The 19,787-nt window shown below is 39.5% G+C and overlaps 1 protein-coding gene across 1 annotated transcript in view; it reads right to left on the bottom strand.

Moving 5' to 3' along the window:
• Positions 1–11,013: 11,013 nt before the first annotated feature.
• Positions 11,014–19,787, bottom strand: part of tbx5b (T-box transcription factor 5b) — a 9,366-nt gene continuing 592 nt past the window's right edge. Inside the window, exons 2-8 of the mRNA XM_072694317.1 lie at positions 19,005–19,099; positions 16,103–16,222; positions 15,716–15,863; positions 15,245–15,397; positions 15,059–15,150; positions 13,751–13,878; positions 11,014–12,694 (exon numbers count right to left, since the gene is read on the bottom strand). Coding sequence (XP_072550418.1) covers positions 12,267–12,694; positions 13,751–13,878; positions 15,059–15,150; positions 15,245–15,397; positions 15,716–15,863; positions 16,103–16,222; positions 19,005–19,099 — 1,164 coding nt within the window. The 3' untranslated portion in view covers positions 11,014–12,266. The remainder of the gene's footprint in view (positions 12,695–13,750; positions 13,879–15,058; positions 15,151–15,244; positions 15,398–15,715; positions 15,864–16,102; positions 16,223–19,004; positions 19,100–19,787) is intronic.

Below are 19,787 nucleotides of genomic sequence, written 5' to 3'. Positions count from 1 at the left end.
TAATTAAAAGATCCTCGGCCTACAGTTTCCCCTTGTCACTACCAAAAGTGGTCCAAGGAAGGACAACCAGTGAACCAGTGACTCATTGATACATTTAACAGAGGCCCCACCTCACAACTTAAAGAACTTGAAGGATCTCCTGTATGCCTTGGTGCCAGATACCACAGGCAGGGGCGTTGAATAAAGGTGGGTGGTGGGGGGGTGGATAAGGAGCCCTAAAATGTTGAATTGAGTATTTTGGCAGAGTTGTTAAAGCTGTGGGGCCCAAAATTCCTGTTAGCGCCCCTGACCACAGGACACCTTCAGTGTGATGGACTTCACCTGTGGAGTCTATGCATCAACGGGTCAGGGCTATGGTTGGTGTGGCGCAACAGATAATACCACTACCTGCTAGTGAGCTACCTCACCACGTGGGAGACTGGGGTTTGATTCCCAGTCTGGGTGACTATGCTGCGCTACACCAATAAGAGTCCTTGGGCAGGACTCCTAACACTACATTGGCCCACCTCTGTAATACGAGTAACCCTGTAAGTCACTCTGGGTAAGAGCGTCAGCCAAATACCATAAATGTAAATGTATTTTGCTGATGCGGTGTTGGGTGACCTACACAATGTTAGCCAGGTGGTTTTAATGTTATGGCTGATTTACCTCATTGTGCTTCATTCCAAAGGGAGTTTGGGCTACATGACAGGGCTAAATAGCTGTAAGTTGAAAAGGGCATATTATATATATTCATAGTAAATGCATTGATCACAGTGCATTGTGCCATCAAATGCATTAGTGACATCATTCAAAACTTTAATTGCTTAGGTTCCTTTTCGGGGGCTGTCTGGACTGGGGAGTGGATGCTATGCTAAAGTTTATTATAAAAGAAAGGGAAATCAAGTTTTCCATACGGGAACTTGTGGACTTCATCCTTCCTAGTTTGTCCTTTCATTGGCAGCACTGAGAGGATTTAAATGAAAAGGGCTCTTAAAGTCATATTAAGCCTGAAAGTGCTCATTGTTGTTCATGTCAATAGAGTTAGTGTCTGAATGTTTCATCTCCGTATAATCAAATAAATAATTCCTATGTGTGGACAATGTGTGAACACAGAAAGGGTCTTCTTCATGATTAACTAGGACTAATGGACCTGAAGGAACTATTCTAATATAAAGTGGGCCTGAGTGTTTTTATGTGTTTTTCTTTTCTTCTTTTTTTTTTGTTTGGTGCATGCCTGTGTTTCCAACCTCTATTAATCTTTAATGACCGTTCCCCCAACCCCATTCTATCCTACTCTGCCGATTAAAGTGTGACCAAAGCGCAAAAATAAGACCTTGCGTTTCTAGCACCCTTGTAAACGTCAAAGGTCACTTTTAAATGCCCTAACTGTGAATGAATATTTGAACGTGGTTCCTTTATTTGTTCAGGCTTAGACGTCAAATTCAGCTGCCGTAGAATAAGCCCATTTGAAGAACTCTGAGGTAAACCTTTGTAAAGGTGTTGATGTTATAAACTTTGCTCTGCTGTGTTTTCGAGATGACCTGATCTAATCTTTTGTGTACAAGCTAACATGAACTATAGCAAACAAGTCTAGGATTGTTTACATAAAGAAAAGATAAGCCTCTTTGCAGCAGACATTAAGTATATGAGCATAAACAAAAGCTAGGCCCCAAGTCTGAAATGGGACAGTCCTACATGTAGCTCTTTAAGCATGATGCTGATTATTGGGGTACAAGCTTTGCTTGTCAGCTCCTTTAGCCCCACAGCTCCAGTGTAAAACTAACAAAGCGCTGAAGTTTCCCTGCATGCTGAGAATGTTTGGGTTTTTGTCTCGTCCTCTGTTGTGTTCACACATGAGCGGTCAGCTCTCTCTCTCACACACACATACACAGACACACATACACACACACACACACATAGCCATGTTCATTATTAAAGACTCAACACGTAGGATGCCGCACATTTGCCTGAGAGCACCTCGATGTTTATGGTAATAACTGCACTTTGACTTTATGCTTTAATGATGAGATGCTTCTATTGGCAGGCATAAGGGCAGAGAGACAGTGACAAAGAGACAAAGCGAGAGACAGAGAGAGAGAGAGGTAGAGCAAGAGAGCGAGTGAAAGAGAGAGAGTGTTGTGTACATCTGTTTGTTTGTTTTGTTTTTGTTGTGAATCGTTTAGTCTTCTCAGCAGTCGCTGTGTTTACACTGAATAAACAATACATGACAGTCCCCCAGAGAGAGAGAGAGAAAGCAGGATAGAGAGAGAGAATGAGAGAGAGAGGAGAGGATAGAGAAGTGAGATAAAGCACAAAAACAAAGCAAGAACAAATATATTATTGTATGTTTATATATATATATATATATATATTTAAAAATATATATATACATATATACATACATACATACATACATACATACATACATATACATTTACACACACACACATATAAATATATATATATATATATATATATATATATATTTTTTTTTTTTTTTTTTTTTTTTTATCATGTCATTTTTACTCACCTTATTCACAGTAAAATTAAAAGAACAAGAGATATACGTTTGATCAGACAGTGCTGGTATACAGTCATATGCAAAAGTGTAGGCCTCCCTGTTATTGATTCCCTAAGTGTTAATAGGCCTGAATTCAACATATTGGAAAATGTAAAGCAGAAAAAGTGCTGTGTAAAAAGCATATGGCACATTTGAAAATAATAATACATTTATGCACTAAGATGTATAGAAAATTGACATATTTGATTTGATCACATATTTACATAGAAACATATTTATTTATGTACAATTAGAATATCAATATATAACTAGTTAATAATAAAAGAGGTAAACAACAAATATATTTAGATCTATGTAATACTATATAAATATTGTAACCAATTATATATATATATATATATATATATATATATATATATATATATATATATATATAAGAACAATAAATATTATTTATAAATATATTAACTATTATGTGTTATGCACATGTAGGCAAATGTGTAATAATATTTTTATTACACATTTTAACCTTAACTTCCAGAACCAAAACTAAATGGTTGTCCGTCCGTCCGGCCCCCCCACCCACACACACACACACACACACTTGAACACACACAAACAGCGAAGCTGGCGACTGCACCACCCGTTGTTAGTGATATCATTACTCCAGCGTAAAGAAAGGATTAGTCCTCTGTCTCTAATGAAAAGCGACACTGGCTCCTTGCTGCCGCGGGAAACTGCCCTTAGAGGACGGGGGCAGTTGAGGAGGGCGGGGTGGATAACCACCACCATACTGTCTCTATCTGATAACTGTCTAAAGCTCTCAGAAGGTTTGTTACCGCTCTGAATCAGTGAAGCGTTGGCGCATAATGTCCTGTTCAGTTTTTGTTAGCACACTAGCTCACTAGCACCCTCTTCTTCAGTAGTTTAGACTGTGGTGATTGTGATCGTCAGGGTATGTGGTGCACAAGGTCTTTACCAGCCAGTGGCAAACTGTCAGAGCAAGACTATCAACTACCTTACTAATATCTGACAGTCGATTAGCGAGGCTAGCAACTGCTTTTTTGAACTGATGCCTAAATATAAAAGTCCCTGTTTATGATAGATATCCAACCAGTGTCTGATAGACTTAAATCCTGTGTTTAAAATACAAATTATAATATTATTTTTATTATTAATAATAATAATAATAATAATAATAATAATAATAATAAGTTATCCTATTATTTAAATACTTTAAAATGTAATAGCTTATGCATGCATTGGTTTTGTGTGTGTGTGTGTGTGTGTGTGTGTGTGTGTGTATGTGTGTGTATGCACAGTCTTTCACTCGTTGTGGAGGGGGAGGAGGGTCTATGTGAATAATTTCTGCTCCACCAAGCAGCATCTCTTCTCTCTCTCAAATACACACACACACACACACACACACACACACACACACACACACACACACACACCCTTGTTGAACCCTACAAATGAGCTGTCCATGTCCGTGAGATTGATGTGTCATCTGCTCTAATCGGCAGCCGTATTGGTACATGTGTAGTGACAGTTAACCCAAGGCTCCATCTTTTACTGGTAATAATGCATTACTTTTTTTAGCTTCCTCTGAGTTACTGTACCGGCTCACTGCTGGTCACACAGCTCATTATTAAGAAAGAAGAGGAAGCCAGCTCCACTGTTGGATTAAGACCGGTGCCGTGACTGTAGTGGACCTGCCTGCTAGTCTGGTCATAGATGAGCTTCCACTGTCTAAAATTCTGATGAGCCATAATATTAAATTCACTAACGGGTAAAGTGAATACCAGTGATTGTGAGCTACCTATTTAGGCAGCAAGTGAACAAGTGAAGTTGATGTTGGAAGCAGGAAAAATGGGGAAGCATAAGAATCCCACATAGCAGATCTTGGGGGGTAATCCCTGTTCTTCAGTGGTCAGTACCTACCAAACGTGGTCCTAGGATGGACAACCGGTGAACCAGTGACAGAGTCATGGGCGCCCACGGTTCATTGATGTGATCCATGGAAGCCCCAAAGGATGTGCTGTTAATGTGTCGGTGCCAGATAGCATAGGACACCTTCAGAGGTCTTGTGGAGTCCAGGCCTCAACAGGTCAGAGTTGTTTTGGCAGCTGGAGGGACACCTACACAATGTTAGGCAGGTGGCTTTATTGTTGTTGCTGATCGGTGTATCTATACAAAGACTTTATTATGTTATAGGGAATGTATAGTTCATTTAATATGCGCCATATGCTAATTGGGATAAGGTACACAAAGTCTCCAGATTAATTTTTTTATTGTTAAAAAACTGTTCTTTAATCAGGTTATGTTCTTCCAATGCACCTCAATTATAGTCCATAATGATAATTTAGGAAATTATTTGTACTCATTGTTCAATTACAAAGTCTTTTCAAAAGCTCCCATGTTCCATATTATAGTAATAATTATATTTCTGAATTTCTGTCTATCCCTGATGATCTTATTTTGTCCTCTATTCATGTGACATCAGATGCCATTAGGGCCATGAGGAAAGATGAACAGTGAAGAGTGAAATGATAACCATACTAAAGTCAACATTAGCTCATTTATTTCATGCTATTTCTTTTAACTCCTCATGGGGGTCAACCCTTCAATCTCTCAGTCACACGACTGAACGATTTACAGTACAGTAAGACTAATAACTAAACAATAAGGCTAGGGTTCAAAGGGTTGCCCAAGTCGTCTACACACCTATCAAAGCCCAATTTCAGGAATCGGAGGGGAAAATTACATCTTCAGAAAAGAGAGCAATCGTAAATTATGGCAGCATCCAGTCAATGGCACTGATCTACGCCTCTGGACTCTCTCCATCTCCCAACCATAAAGCCTTATTTGGGTTAAATGGTGCTCTTTGAGATGCACGTCCTAATAACATTAAAGGCTAATATCAGTGAAGGAAAAGCCTTTAGTAGGGTGCGCGGAGGCCTCTGACTGCGTCTTAAATAGCAGGAAGATTCCGCCAGAGCTAAATGATGCTATTAGCTCGCGAAGAGCTCGCTGAGATCGCTTAATTGGCAGTAATTGTGGGTTAGGCTTGATCGGGAAATTCACCCCAGGGTCAGCTCTGGAAAGATTTACTGGACTTTTAGGTCAGGGCAGAGATTTACAGTAGAAAGTACCACTGTGTCCCCGTGATACATCTTCAAATGAGGATACAGCGGCAAACAGGTCTATAATGACAGCCTGGCAGAGGACTGAGCCAGTAATGTGTCTGTGATCCAGCTGCATCTTGCTGATGTCTTATTTCATGATGCCAATAATAAAACAATGTCATCTAAATAGAATAAAAGCCATCTGAAACTGGAAGAGGCTAGAAATTCTTTTTGGATATATGCCATAGAGGGACCAGATATTTCAGAGGAAAGTCAAGGGAGTGCCAAAAACTGATTCAGAGACGCAGAGGCTCTTGAAACCCTGACTACCCCCTGCAACCCCCTGTAAACCCCCTACACTGTCACCATAAAAAACAGCACTCTCGCTTTACACATGAAAACCAAGACGACTCAACGCTGGGGTTCTGAAAGAATGTGGAGCTGATCGAGATACAAACAGACACATTACACAAAGAAGCTGCTGTTGCTCTCAGAACAATGGACTGCCCACCCCAGAGTCCAGACCTCAGCATCAGTGAATGTTTTTGGGAGGACGTAGATGGTGAGAAGCAGAAAATGTTCTGATATCTAAGACTGAACTTCAGAGGTGTGGAAACATCTCCAGATTTCTGCAGAAACACTGAACGCGCAGCTCCTGAAGAGAATGAAAGCTGTGATACTGTTAGATGTAGGTGTTGAAGCTACTGTGTCGATTGTTGTTAAGCGTGCATTTCTGCTTTTTGTCTGGATGCTAAAAAAACTTACATTGTCGTTCACACCTGGCATTTCAAATGCATCTCCTGTGACCACTTGTGATCAGATTTCTCACATCAGTTCACCACAGGAGGTCTTTCCTACCTGTGGTCATCACCTCTATAACTCTAGAACACACTCCCTCAGTGTGTGACACTATGGTTCACCTGTGCAATACATTATTATACTGTTGATATGTGCAATAATAATAGTACTGTACCTTAATTTAATGTGGGCAATAACTATAATGGGTGCAACAATTTCCCATATTTATTATCACAGTTTTTATCAATATGCCACTTTACTATATTTATAATATATATATATATATATATATATATATATATATATATATATATATATATATATATATATGTGTGTGTGTGTGTGTGTGTGTGTGTACATATATATGTAAGCTTTTCTCAATTTTCTCTCTCTTTGTTTTTTAAATTATTTTATTTTATAGAGTGTTTATTTTTACTCGGACTGTAACAACTGTAATTTCCCTCCTGGGACGAAAAAATTATTTCTGATTTCTGATCTGATTTTGATTCTGTTCTGCTGAAGGAGGGGCATGGCACACATTATTGATTTATTAATTGAGATGAGGCACCACCCACAAATATTGCCGTTGTGCTCTCTCAGTTATTAGTGCTATGAATTTTCCAGCCGGGGCAGTGACATGGTTGATGCGGGCAAAGCTTTGCTGTCGAGGATGCTTCGAGGTGCTTTGGCGTTCACACTACAAGAATAACATGGTCATATGCGTCTCTGACCACCTCTGACTGTTCACACCTGTACTTTGTGCTGGCCACTTGATCAGATGATCAGATCACCCAGGATGTATGCTAATATGAACGAGGCATTTACTGGCCATTACTGAACACCTCCACATGCTTCAAGGAATGTGTGTGGTGTGCAGTTAGCACCATGTTAATTAGTCGACTACTAGCTTCCATTACTTGTTAGCTACATTAGCCTCATAGCTCATAAAACTGAATAAGCACCAATCAGATCATGGCTGATTGACTAGATTTGGAGTAAGAAGGAAAAAAAACTGTCCATTTGATTTTTGCTTGATGAGAATCAGACCCAGAGGTGAGAACACATTCCCTCATGTTTTTCAAGCGCGAAAAGACGCTAGGATAACCTTTCCCGTAAGAGTTCCACTGGATTGTTCTGGTTGTCCTGCAGTCGTGAGGTTTCTCACCGAAACGTCCTGTCACACTCACTTAACGTTCGAGGTGTTTCAGCACCACAGGGCGTCCACGGCCCAAAGAGTGACATTTTAAAAATGTCAATCATTTTAGGCCAGTGATCAGGAAGTGAGTCAGAATAAAAGAAGGCGTCTGTCTGATTTGGCTCTGAAGCGTTTGGGGTGTTAAACGCTGGAGCGTGTGGGTCGAATCGTCTGCCCTTTGCAGTGATAAAGTGTTTTCCCTAAAGAACTTCTGGAGCTCTTTTAGCGCTGCTGTGTGATGGTGTTTACTGCTTCTTTCCCTGCTCACAAACGCTACCACGCGACCACACAGTGTGAAACTATAGCCTTGAGGCCCCATGAGCACCCCCCACCCCACCCCACTCCCCCCATAACACACACACGTTTATTTAATTGAGGCTTAAAAGTTCAAAGCTGCCAAGTTTAAATTAGTACTGAAAAGTAGCATAGATTAGCAACGGTTTTGCTGTGTAGTGCTCTTAAATGAAGAAATGGAAAATGACTGCTTTGCCAATGTCTCACCACTGATTACTGTTTTAATCTTACATAGGTTTGGAGACACCTGCTCCTCCAGCATTTGTTCTGAAATGAAGGGAATATTAATAGGGAGTTTGTCCATCTTTAGAGATTGCATTTAGCCACATTACAGAGCATCAGTGAGGTCAGTGACCTTGGGCTCATGTGTGGCTACTCCAGAGTATCCCATTCTATTGGTCAATGGAAATTGGTGTGGTAGTGTGTAAAGGCTTATATGCATTACATGGCAAGATTGGGACTGCAATAGTTTCTTTGAGCTGTTTTTATTTTATATACAGGGTCAATATATTCATACACGATTATTAATTCAGTGGTGCAGAAATCTCCAAAATGTCTTTTACTTCGTCAAGGCCAAATCCTGTTAACTTTCTGTTAGTAATCACGATTGACTACAGCTGATAGCTTTTTGGTACCCACAAAAAAAGGGTTTGCTTTACAGTACTCACTGGATTCCCAGTAAAATGGAAAAGTCCAAGGATCTGAGAAGGATGATCATAAACTTTCACAAAATGCAGATTCCAAGAATATCAGTTCCAACTACTGTATGTAAGTACAAGTAACTGTGACGTGTATCCACTTTGGCAAAGTCTGAGAGAAAAAAATTTAGCTTGCCATGAAGTAGAAGATGCTGGAACATCAGCATCGCTGTCTACAGCCTAAATGACTAAGATTTTGCTGAAACCCCTGCTTCAAAATCAACACCTTCAAGCTCAACTTAAGTTTGCAGCTAAACCACATGAACAAAGTGAAGGAAAGGATGAGTAAATGTGAAGCATTCCACTACAAGAACACTATACCAGTTGTTAAGCATGGTGGTGGTAGTAGCATCGTCTTCTGGGGATGTTGGTTGGCAGTGGAACTAATCCGGAATAATAGATTGAATAATGAAGAAGGAGGACCATCTCAGAATTCTTCAGCATATCTTTAAACCATCAGCTAGACAATCAAAAGACAATGACCTCAAACACACATCAGATGTGTTTGCAGAATGGATAGGGCAGGCTTTAACATCAAGCTTTTGGAATGGCCTCCCCAAAACCCTGACCTGACCAGGACATCTGAAACAATGTGCTTTGGACAAATTAATCCAAAGTTGAATTATTTGGACACAGTAACAGAGGACATGTTTGGCATAAACTAGACACAGAATGTAAGCACAGGAAACCATATAAACTATGATGCATGGAGGTGGAAATGTCATGGTTTAGGGCTGCTTTTCTGCAGCAGGTCCAGGATAGCTCTCCATTATAGAATCCACTAGGAATTCTTTATTCAGAGGGCGCTTGAGGACAGTGTGAGACCATCTGTCTATAAACTAAAGCTGAAAGAATTCAGCATGGAGTGGGGGAACACTGTCTTCTAGTTTATGTCAGAGACTAGTAGATCATTAAAGGAAACATCTTACTAAAGCTATTTCAGCCAAGGGGGGAAATACCAGCTATTAGGGCATAGGGTGTCCTAACTTTTTCCTCACAAGAAAATGTCATTTTAAAGAGACATTTCATACATTTCATGTGTTTAGTTAACCTATTATGATCCTGTAAGTCCTGAAAGTTGTGAGGTGGGGTTTCAATGGATTGCATTTATGAATCTTCATGGATTGCCCATTATCCTGTTTCCATTGTCCTTCCTTGGAGCACTTTTGGTAGGTACTGACTACTGCATACACAAAGATAACCTTGTATTGGAATATAGATATAGGTGTCATTATAAAAGGGATTCAATGTTATTTACTTCACCTGTCTGTGGTTTTAATGTTATGGCTGTTATGGCTGTAAATGCTGACTTGATGATGGTATTTAATGGATGATTCATAGATGAGTAATTTTTCATTTAACACTGGACTATCAAAACTAAACAAAACTCATGTTTAATTTGTTGTCTTTATTTCACAATGGACTTTCACACAAAACGTCTTAAACACCTCAACAAACATTTGTGTACAATTTAATTTGAGCACTGTTCACAACAGAATATATTAAAGCTAGACTGTAGCAAATAAACAGTTTAACAGAATGTGCAGTAAAAATAAATATTTATCAAAAGTACACAACTTAAATACACAGAGGAACAAATAATGAATGTTTTTAGACATTTCCTGTTCGTTCTCTTATTGCTGGAAATATTTTATATGTACAAACTCTCTCTCAATCATACACACACTGTATCTCCCACTCAAACCTTAAAAATAGATAAATATTACAAGTAATGCATGAGGAACACAAAACACACTGATGCGGAAACAGTGAAAGAGTCGGAAACTTTGAGCCTGCAGAGCTTTTGTGTTCATTTGATTCAAGGAATTCATTGATCGGCTGAAATATTGCTTTACATTTCCAAGATTGAAAATATCACAGATTGTACCAAGAATATCGTTGCAGTGATTTGCTCTTGATTTCAAATCATTTATATTCCTTGACTTGCCTAAATCTGAAAACATATATGCACTTCAATTATTTATATGTGAATCTGGAACAATTTACAATCTATTCAGAAATTCATTGCTCAATTTAAAATCACGTAGCCAACATTCTAAGATACTTTTCTAAATTTGGAATAATTTATATATGATTCATATATTTGCTTACACTATTCCTGAATTTGGAATCTGAATGTATGCCTGATTCAGAAATGTATTCCTCAATTTTAAATCATTTACAAAAGAGTCATTTTTTTATCAGAAGTCATTTGTGCATAATTTGTTGTTTATTGTTTTCCACTGTCCAAATGACCCTTCTTTCACTCATTCTCTCTCTCTCTCTCTCTCTCTCTCTCTCTGTTTTTCATTTATGTGCAAGAGATTCCTTACTGAATCTGTAATAATATAAGCTTGATTTAAAGATTCATTCCTGAATCAGGAATCATTCATGCATTATTTGGAGATTCAATCCTGAACCTGGCAGTGATTCTTTTTTTTTCTCTATTCCCTAAATGACCCTTCTCTGTTTGTCTATCTCATTCTCTCACTCTCATTCTCTCCATTCTTTCTTGCTCTCACTCTCTCTTTATCTCTCACTCTCTCTCTATTCTCTCTCTTTACAGTTTTGCCTGAAGCCATGACAACATCATTACGGTCAGTGTTGCTCTGACAGGCGCTGACGTGTGTAGTACCCAAAGTACCCTCCTTATCGAGAGTGGGATTAAAACAGAACAAAAATAAAAGCGCCCCTCTAGGGCTCCACTACTGTAGTGTGTGCAAATGTGTGTGTGTGTGTGTGTGTGTGTGTGCGTGTGTATGTAAGAGAATGGATCTGATTATCTGAATCTAGCTATGACTGTGTAAAATTGAGGTTCTGTGTGACTCACAGTGTCCATCCCCTACAGCTGCACTGCAGCTCTGGTTAATGGGTAGAGCCAAAACCCAATACTGACCACTCTGGTAAAAAAAAAAAACTAAATCCATATAAAATGTTCAGTAGAGGAAATGTGCTGCTTTCGTAGCTCAGCTTTGCTCAAACATGCTTTCGTATTTCAAACACAGTGTGTAAAAGGAGTCTTAAAGCATACTTCCACTGATTTCGCAGTGGAATATTTCAATGGTTTAGATGTAAACAGGGTCATTAAGAGTGATTTAGTGTGAAGTTTTCCATTCTACAGAAACTACAGAGTCAAAATTGTTCACAATGGTGGTGAATGGAACCAGACATCTAAAGACTTTAATGTCTCTATAAGCTCCCTCACAGAAACTCATTACACCAAATGGTTATAGATACTGATTCCTGAGACAAATACACTCATGTTAGAGGGTGCAAGGAGGGTGTCTAGTCCAGAAAGAACACCAATTTGCCACTATTTTACCATCAACAACATCACAAACTCAGAAGGATAACTGTTGGTTTTGGATAGTGGAAATAATGTCTATATTTGAGTTGTAGTCAGGGGGGACGCCTGGTTCCTGTCACCACCACTGCAAAACAAAAATCTGAGTTCTGAAATCAAAAGTTTCTCTACAGTGAACCATTTCACACCAAACCCCACTCTGAACGTGTTCATCTAAAACACTGAATGATGCAGCACTGCTGAAAAAGGAATTCTTTCTGTACATAAAAATATCTGTCATTTTGAAACACTTGCACCATAGCCACATTGTACAAGCACACACACACACACTCGCACACAGACATACTCAACTTCCCCCACACCACCCCACCCCACCACAGTGATTCTGACCCATGGGGTGACTGCACGCGTACAGCCCGTAATCAGTCACAGGGCAATGCGACTGTACGCCCACCTCACAGGTGTATTGAGGGTAGATGTCCTGGGAGGGGTCAGGGGTGTGGCCAAACGCCCCGCCCATTTCCCGAGAAGAGGTAAAGGTCAAGTAGGATGGGCATTCGGTATAAGATTCCCACACAAGTTCGTCCACGCCGCCCCCTGACTGCGAACCGGTGTACATACACGGCTGATGCTGGGCTGAATCCACACTGTAAGGGCCGTTGTTGCCCAGCCCAAGGTCAGGGGACACCGGGTAATTTAAGAGAGAGTAAGAAGGGTCGTGTGTGGGCGGGGCCTCGGGAAAGGAATTGTCTTCAGGAGAAAGTTTGTTTTTTCCTGAGAGGAGAGAGGAACACAGGAACAGATAGTAGTGTCTTAGACAACCAATGCATGCCATACTTGTATCTATCTGTGTTGTACAACCACTCAATATTCTGTACAGTGTACCCCACCTAGCTACGATCTCAATTATGACTGCACCATTTCTGGCAAGAACATGCAGCCCTCCTTTAAAAAAAATGCAAGGCACTGCATGTAGACAGGTAGTTAAAAAATAATTGCTTGAAAGGTGTTGATTGTATTTGCTATAACAATTAGATCAAAAGTTATCCTAAATCACATTTATTAATATTGAAACAAAATTTTGCAGTTAATATACAATGTATGTCATTTAATTTGCCCACTACCAGACATTTTTTCCGCTTAAGCAGGCCATTTGTGAGCAGCTGTGACATCAACAAGGTATATGCTATTCAGAATCTCCTGAAAATGGGTTGAACACTTAGACAGTTGCACCATCTGGAAGCCCCTGACTTCACTAAAACGTCTCTGTCTAAAATGTTTAATTCCTCGTAAATAAGGTCTTTACGTTAATTTAAACAGATTGCTCTTCTCACTCACCATTTTGTCCATAATGGAAATATTCCCTCAATTTATTGGAATAAAGAAATTTGATGTAATATGCAAATACTCTTTAAGTTTTTAATTGTACCGATCACTTCCCCAGTCCATACAGTTCATATATGAAAACAGCAAGAATAGCCCCTTTTTTTTTTTACAGTGCCTTTATGCCTTCAACAAAGGCCAAATGAGGTTAAAATGTAGAATATAAGCAAGCAGAACTGTAACCAACAGGTACACCATCCTTATCTGCAAATTAACCTTAGTTTACCACTTTCTACTAGACCATGTTGATCTTTTAATACAATGCAATTGTCCATACATAAAACAGAAGTGCGAACAACACAGTGCAATAAAAGTTTACACTATGTTGTTCATATGTATTTCAAATGTTCATTTTATATTCAGGTGTTTCTATATTCATTTAAACAGTAGTGGGAATTGAAGTGGTGCACACTACAACTACACTAACAGTACGGGGTGATTCCATACCTGTAGGCTCTGAACAGATGTAATCAGGGCTCAGGGCATGAGGGAGGTTGTAGCGTGCCAGAGAATCAGAGGGTGACGGTGTTACTCTCGTGCGAACAGTGGTTCGTGGTACCAGTGGATACTCCTTACTATAGTGGGAGGGTAAAGAGAGCATGAGAAAATTAGTGAGAACTCTGAGCTATGGAGTTCAGGCGGCTTCTGTCTTGTAACAAGAAGCCAGACCCCCACCAACCCCCTGCATTACATGAGAGTAATGCACTTAATAGTGACAAGTGTCACGAACATATATAAAATGTGCACTTCTTTCATATTTTTTCATGGTGCATTATAAACTACAGAATATGAAAGTGGAAGACAGCGTTGATGCAAACTCTTCAATTGTAGTCCTTAATTCCTGGACGTGCATCAGTATGGCAGAGGTCAGGGTTTAGGGATTAGGCTTTAGGGGGCCAGCAGAGGGTGTTTCAGACCACGCTAGAATTCAAGGGTCCACAGAAGGGAGTTGGATGTCCAATTTTAAGGTCCTGCAGTTAGCCTTCACTGCTAATCTGTCCTAATGCAATTTCACAGTGGAGGAACAAAAACAGCCATGGCTAACAAGCAGCCATCTTTGTCCTCTCTGTGCTCTTTCTTTCTTCAACCCAGTGCTGTCAGGAGCATTCACAATAAGAACCGAATTCACCTTTTATACTGAGTAAATCATGATGTGACAATAACGCTAATCTAATCTCCCATATATACACACACTACTTTTCTCTTACATACACACACACCCTTTAAAGTCTCTGCATCTCTCTTAGGCACACACACACACACTCTACCCCGTCGATGACCCCTGTTTGTAATGCAGTTTTACTCACTGCACTGCTCGCTCTCTATGCTATAAATATCCCCCCCTCATGTGTGTCACATCCAATAAGGTCAACAAGCAACACACAGTCTTGACTTTGGTTCCACCTTCCCCCAGTGCTTCGACTCGAAAGGACAGCCTAATCTGAGTTTGGCCGAGCTTAAACGATTCCAGAAATGTTACAAGAGCTAAAAAACAGCTTAAAGATAAGTTGTATCTAAGAGCCCAACTATCAAAGACCACTGGCGTTTCACAGTAAAAAAAAAAAACAATGCTAAATGATATGCAAACGTATTTATCTTGGCAGTAAATTCATGTTTATTTGGGTTTATTTTAGTGTTTGTAGAGTCTTGCTGGAAAACACATTCAGTGCTGAGATCTAGTCCAAGCTTTAAACTTTTCATGACTGTCTTTTGCACAGAATTGTAGATGTAGGTTTTTTTGGACAGTATTCTCACCTCTGGGTACGGGGCATCCGATGCATCTCAATGTCTTCATTACCACGGAAACCCTTGGCAAATGGGTTGTTCTCAATCTTCAACTGAGTGATCTGGAAAAAAAAAAAACATTGAGACAAAAGAGGTCAGAAATCATTTATTTGTCTACCCATCCATCCTTCCATTTATGGCCGCACCTGCACTTACGGTGTGGTTCTGGTAGGAAGTGACAGCAATGAAGGCCGTTTCAGGGAATGAATGAGTGCAGAAGGCTGTGTTGCTGGAGCCAAAGCTGTTCTTCTCGTCTGCCTTTACTATATGCAGCCGAGGCTGATACTTATGCATGGAGTTTAATATGATCTGTGATAGAGACAAAAAGAAAGGAAAATTATGTAAAGTCCAACAGGTAGAGTTCATTTACTGTAAAACTAAGCTGGAAAATACCTGAAAGCACAAGGAAAAAGGATAGTTGTGTCACTAATGAAGACATTCATAGTAATTATATAAATTATACATTCATTTTATAGAATTGTCCACATTTAAATGTTCAGTTTTTGGAGGAATTCCACTAAGGGGCATGTCTGGGGGGATTTCTGGACATTTTTGCTTCTTGTGCCCATTTTAAATATAGTGCGCTCTCCACAAGCCACAAATTACTCCTTAATTGCTATCACTCACATGCCCGAAGGGATCAAGATGGTTGTTGGTGAGTTTGAGCTTCTGAAAGGAGACAAGCTGTCTGGTCCAGTGGGCTCCGGGTGCAGGAGAGTCCGGGTGAACATAAAGTCGGCCCGGAATGGCAGGCTCAGCTTTACCACACACTGACCTGAACACAGGGCAAGAACCACTTAAACCACTCACAAGTACTACAATACAATATTACTAATGAGCATTCTCAAATCATTCTCTGCATAATATCAACATGCAATCACTGTCATCCAGATGCGTTTGGTGAAAAGTTCCATTCTAGAGATACGTAGAGATGTTCCACACAACTAGGAACCTTTGAGAAACGTTTATTATTACGTTCTTGGTCAGTGTAGGTCAAGTAATCAACGAGCTTACCATTTGTTATCTGCAAACTTGTACCGGTGCTCATCAGCGGCCACTATATCCATCAGCAGGATATATTTGGCTTTGGGGTTTAGTCCTGTTACTTTCACTTTGTAGCTTGGAAACATCCGTCTGTTGAAAAATGACCACAATAGAGAATAAGGAAAAGGTCAATAAGGTCATTATAGCAAGTTCATACTCAGATTCACTGATCATCTACTGCTTTATCAGCAGAGTTAAAGAACTCATTGTGACCAAAAAGCCCTGCTCTGCACACCTTAAATGTTTCCCTGCTCTTAAAAATAGGGATGCCTGTAAAGGTTCTTTGGAGTCACACTATAGAACTGGGGTGGGCAGCAAGGGGCCAGAGTCCAGCCCAGTTTGCTGACTCTCCTGCTTTAACAGACCTGCTAAACCTGCCAATTAACAGGTAAGTGGAATCAGGTGTGCTTGAAAACTGTGCAGAAATCTGGCCCTCCAGGACTGGAAATGCCCATCCCTGCCCTTTTCATAAGCACTTTTTCTTTAACAGAGAACATTTTAATGGATAGTTCTAAAGCTCACCATAAAAAAGAGAAAATAAAAAGCCTAATGTGGTGCCAAGATTAAACTGGATTTATACAACTCTGATAAATAGAATAAAATAAATAAAACAAGGGTATTATAGTAGACTAAACACTAAACAAGGCCCTTATTAACTGAACCATTTTTGTAAAAGCTTCCATGTAGAACTATCTACAAATGTTTTTTTCCTGTATACAAAGACTCATTTAACCAGGAAAAGAATGAACCATTGCCTCTACTAATGAATCACTGAATAATTCCCTTTTTAAAGAGTGTAGTTAACTAGCTTGTTACCACATAAAGGATTGTTTTACAGTTAAACACTTGCTGCAAAGGGTTCTTTGAGAGATGCCACAGAAGGAAAAAATGTTAAAAAGAATATTTTAATTTGGTAAAATATGAAGTGTAAATTCTCTAAACCTCTAAAACAGTTTTACTCAACCAAAAGTGGTTCTTCTATGCCATTTATCAAAGCACTCTTTGTAGTACCATCGTGTTTTTAAAACTGTAGGTTTAATCCCTGCATAGGAAACCCAACTTAAGTTAACTAAAGTTTAAAGAACCTCTACACAAAATACCTTTATTTGTGCCTTTAAAGAGAGTAATGCTTCTTGTGAAGGGAAAGAGAATGGGTTAAGAAAGGTGTGTTTCTTAATATGAAGAACATCAACCTCTTGCCTAATTAGCTGAAAAGAACAGGAGAACTAAGTCTGATACATTAGTTCTAGATAAGCACTGCAAAAAAATATTTAAAATCTAGTTGAAACCATCATAGTAATCCATAAACCAGAAAATAACATGTATCTGCATTCTAAATCTCAGTTTTTATTTTGTGATGACATGTGGACACATCAGCTGATCATTACATGGCATTAACATTTAATGTCTCATGAACCAATTCATTTTACATGTATGTTCATAGTTTAGTCTTCTCTTCGATTTTTTAACATATTTATCCTATTGTTAAAAGTAAAGATGTGACCTTTTTTGCTTGCTTTAAGTCATTTTGTCTAGTGGAAGTACTTTAAGGACTAACTCATTTTTTAAATTAGCAAAAGCATCCACTAACAGAATAAAATAGTTTCATGTTTGTTCTATTTCAAAAAGCATACATTATAATTATATTAATATTAACATAATTAATATGTTAATACTACTACATCATTAGTATGTATTATTGTTTCTCTAGGTGTACGATCATTTCACATCAAAATGTATAACTATTGCCTTATTTTTTTATTTGAAAGCAGAGTTCATAAAAATATTGCTATGAATTCTAAACATTTTTGGTTTATGATTGCTGGCGAAGTAGAGGTTAAGATCACAGCCAAACAGTCGTGTATGTGCACTCTTGATTATTGCAGCTGAAACTGAGCTGTGGAAGATGGTGTCAAGTGAATCCTCAAGCAGGCAAGGACAGGCGCAAACACAGCCACTGAAATGTTTACTCTCGTGACAAGAATGGGAACATTTCAGCACGAGTTTAATTCAGTGTGTCAGAGCGGGGACGTGCAGGGCAGGGGCCCCAAAAGGACCGAACATCACTAACACAGATCTGTAATAACGAGGAAGATCACAATGCGGCACACTGGCACAGTACTCCACTTACAGAACACGGTTTTCCTGCTGTCGATGTTTATGGTCTACTTTAGTGTTTTTTTTAAACATTTATAAACGGATCTGCATCATGCATACATGATCACATAGCAGCTCTGAATATTCACATCTGTCATGAACATCTGTCTGATACAAATACATTTTAAACACTGATTGCAATGTGCAGATGTCTCAGTCATCAAAGAAAATTATCTGTAAATCTGATTATCTGGGCTATATGCTTTTTTTATATTTTAGGATGAATGCAAATATGCAAATATACAAATAAACGACCCATTTTGACTGCAGTGTGTGAGTGTGATAACCATCCCCAGTGCTCTCCTGGAGGAGGGCCTGTATTCTTAGTTCCCCTTCAACACCTAGTTTATGTAATCATCCCTTCATTTGAGGAAATCGAGAGGAGCTGCTGGTGGAACTGAACAAATCCAGACAGTGTCTGGAGGTCACAGAGAAGAACAGCTAAACCTGTGTTCTTCTAATCAACATATCAGTAACTTTACTGGCCAACAGCACAACAACATTAGTTTTACAGGTACACACTCCCTCATTGCTCAGAAACACAGTCCTTAACTGTCTCTGCTGATACTGGTGTCTGGTTAATGGGCATGTGGTTAAAAACGCCCCAGCTGTGCAGTTCATGTGGCCAACAGGACTTCAATATTCCGACAGTTCTCAGTAAAACAGCCACACTGTCCACCAGTCATATGCTCAACATTCACACTGCTGTCCTTACCGGCCCGCCTTGGTGATGATCATTTCTGTGGTGACCTCATGGAACTTCCGCCACAGTTCCCGCTCGTGCAGGTGAACTTTCACCCCCTCCAAGCCCTGTGTGAGATATGGTCCGGTTAACACAACCACTGATTGTTTGACCGACTGAGTCAATAATTGATCTTTTGTATTATTATCGATTTCAGAAATTCAAGAAGTTTGATGCTGCCTCATGTCCTGGTAGCACTAATGAATATCCTAATGTTGGGGCAGCTTTTGCTTTTAAGCGGCGTATACATCTATTTAAATGACATCATTATATCTTTCATATTCAACCATTACTGAACGCTGAGAACACACTGCTTTCACCATGTCATGACTGTAGCATCATTATTCAACCAACCCAGCCACCACATCGTCCAACCCCAGACCACATCCAGCCCACAGGCTGCACTAAATGACTGCCTAAAGACAGGCCAGATCCGGTTGCCGGAGCCCATATTTTTCTACCTGCTTTCATGCACTTCAGCTGAATAAAAAATACAGTAAAAACTCCATGTACTTAAAAAGTGTCATTATGATGATGACTACTATAAAATTAATAATTACAAGAATGCATTACAGATGGGAGAGACACTTCTCGATAATTTTAACTCATCACTGCCAGAGCTGAACTGCCACCAATACACCAGATCTGAGCAATAGATACAGTCATGATATGGCCCACTTCTAGGCTGTCATTCGTCGAGATATGGGCCAGCTGCGGCCAAGTTAACTGGGCTTAAAACAGGGCAAAGCAGAACAA

This window comes from Salminus brasiliensis, chromosome 1, assembly GCF_030463535.1.
Source record: "Salminus brasiliensis chromosome 1, fSalBra1.hap2, whole genome shotgun sequence".
Taxonomy (NCBI): domain Eukaryota; kingdom Metazoa; phylum Chordata; class Actinopteri; order Characiformes; family Bryconidae; genus Salminus; species Salminus brasiliensis.
The sequence above is the reverse complement of the archived record's forward strand: the minus strand, read 5'-3'. Positions and strand labels throughout refer to the sequence as shown.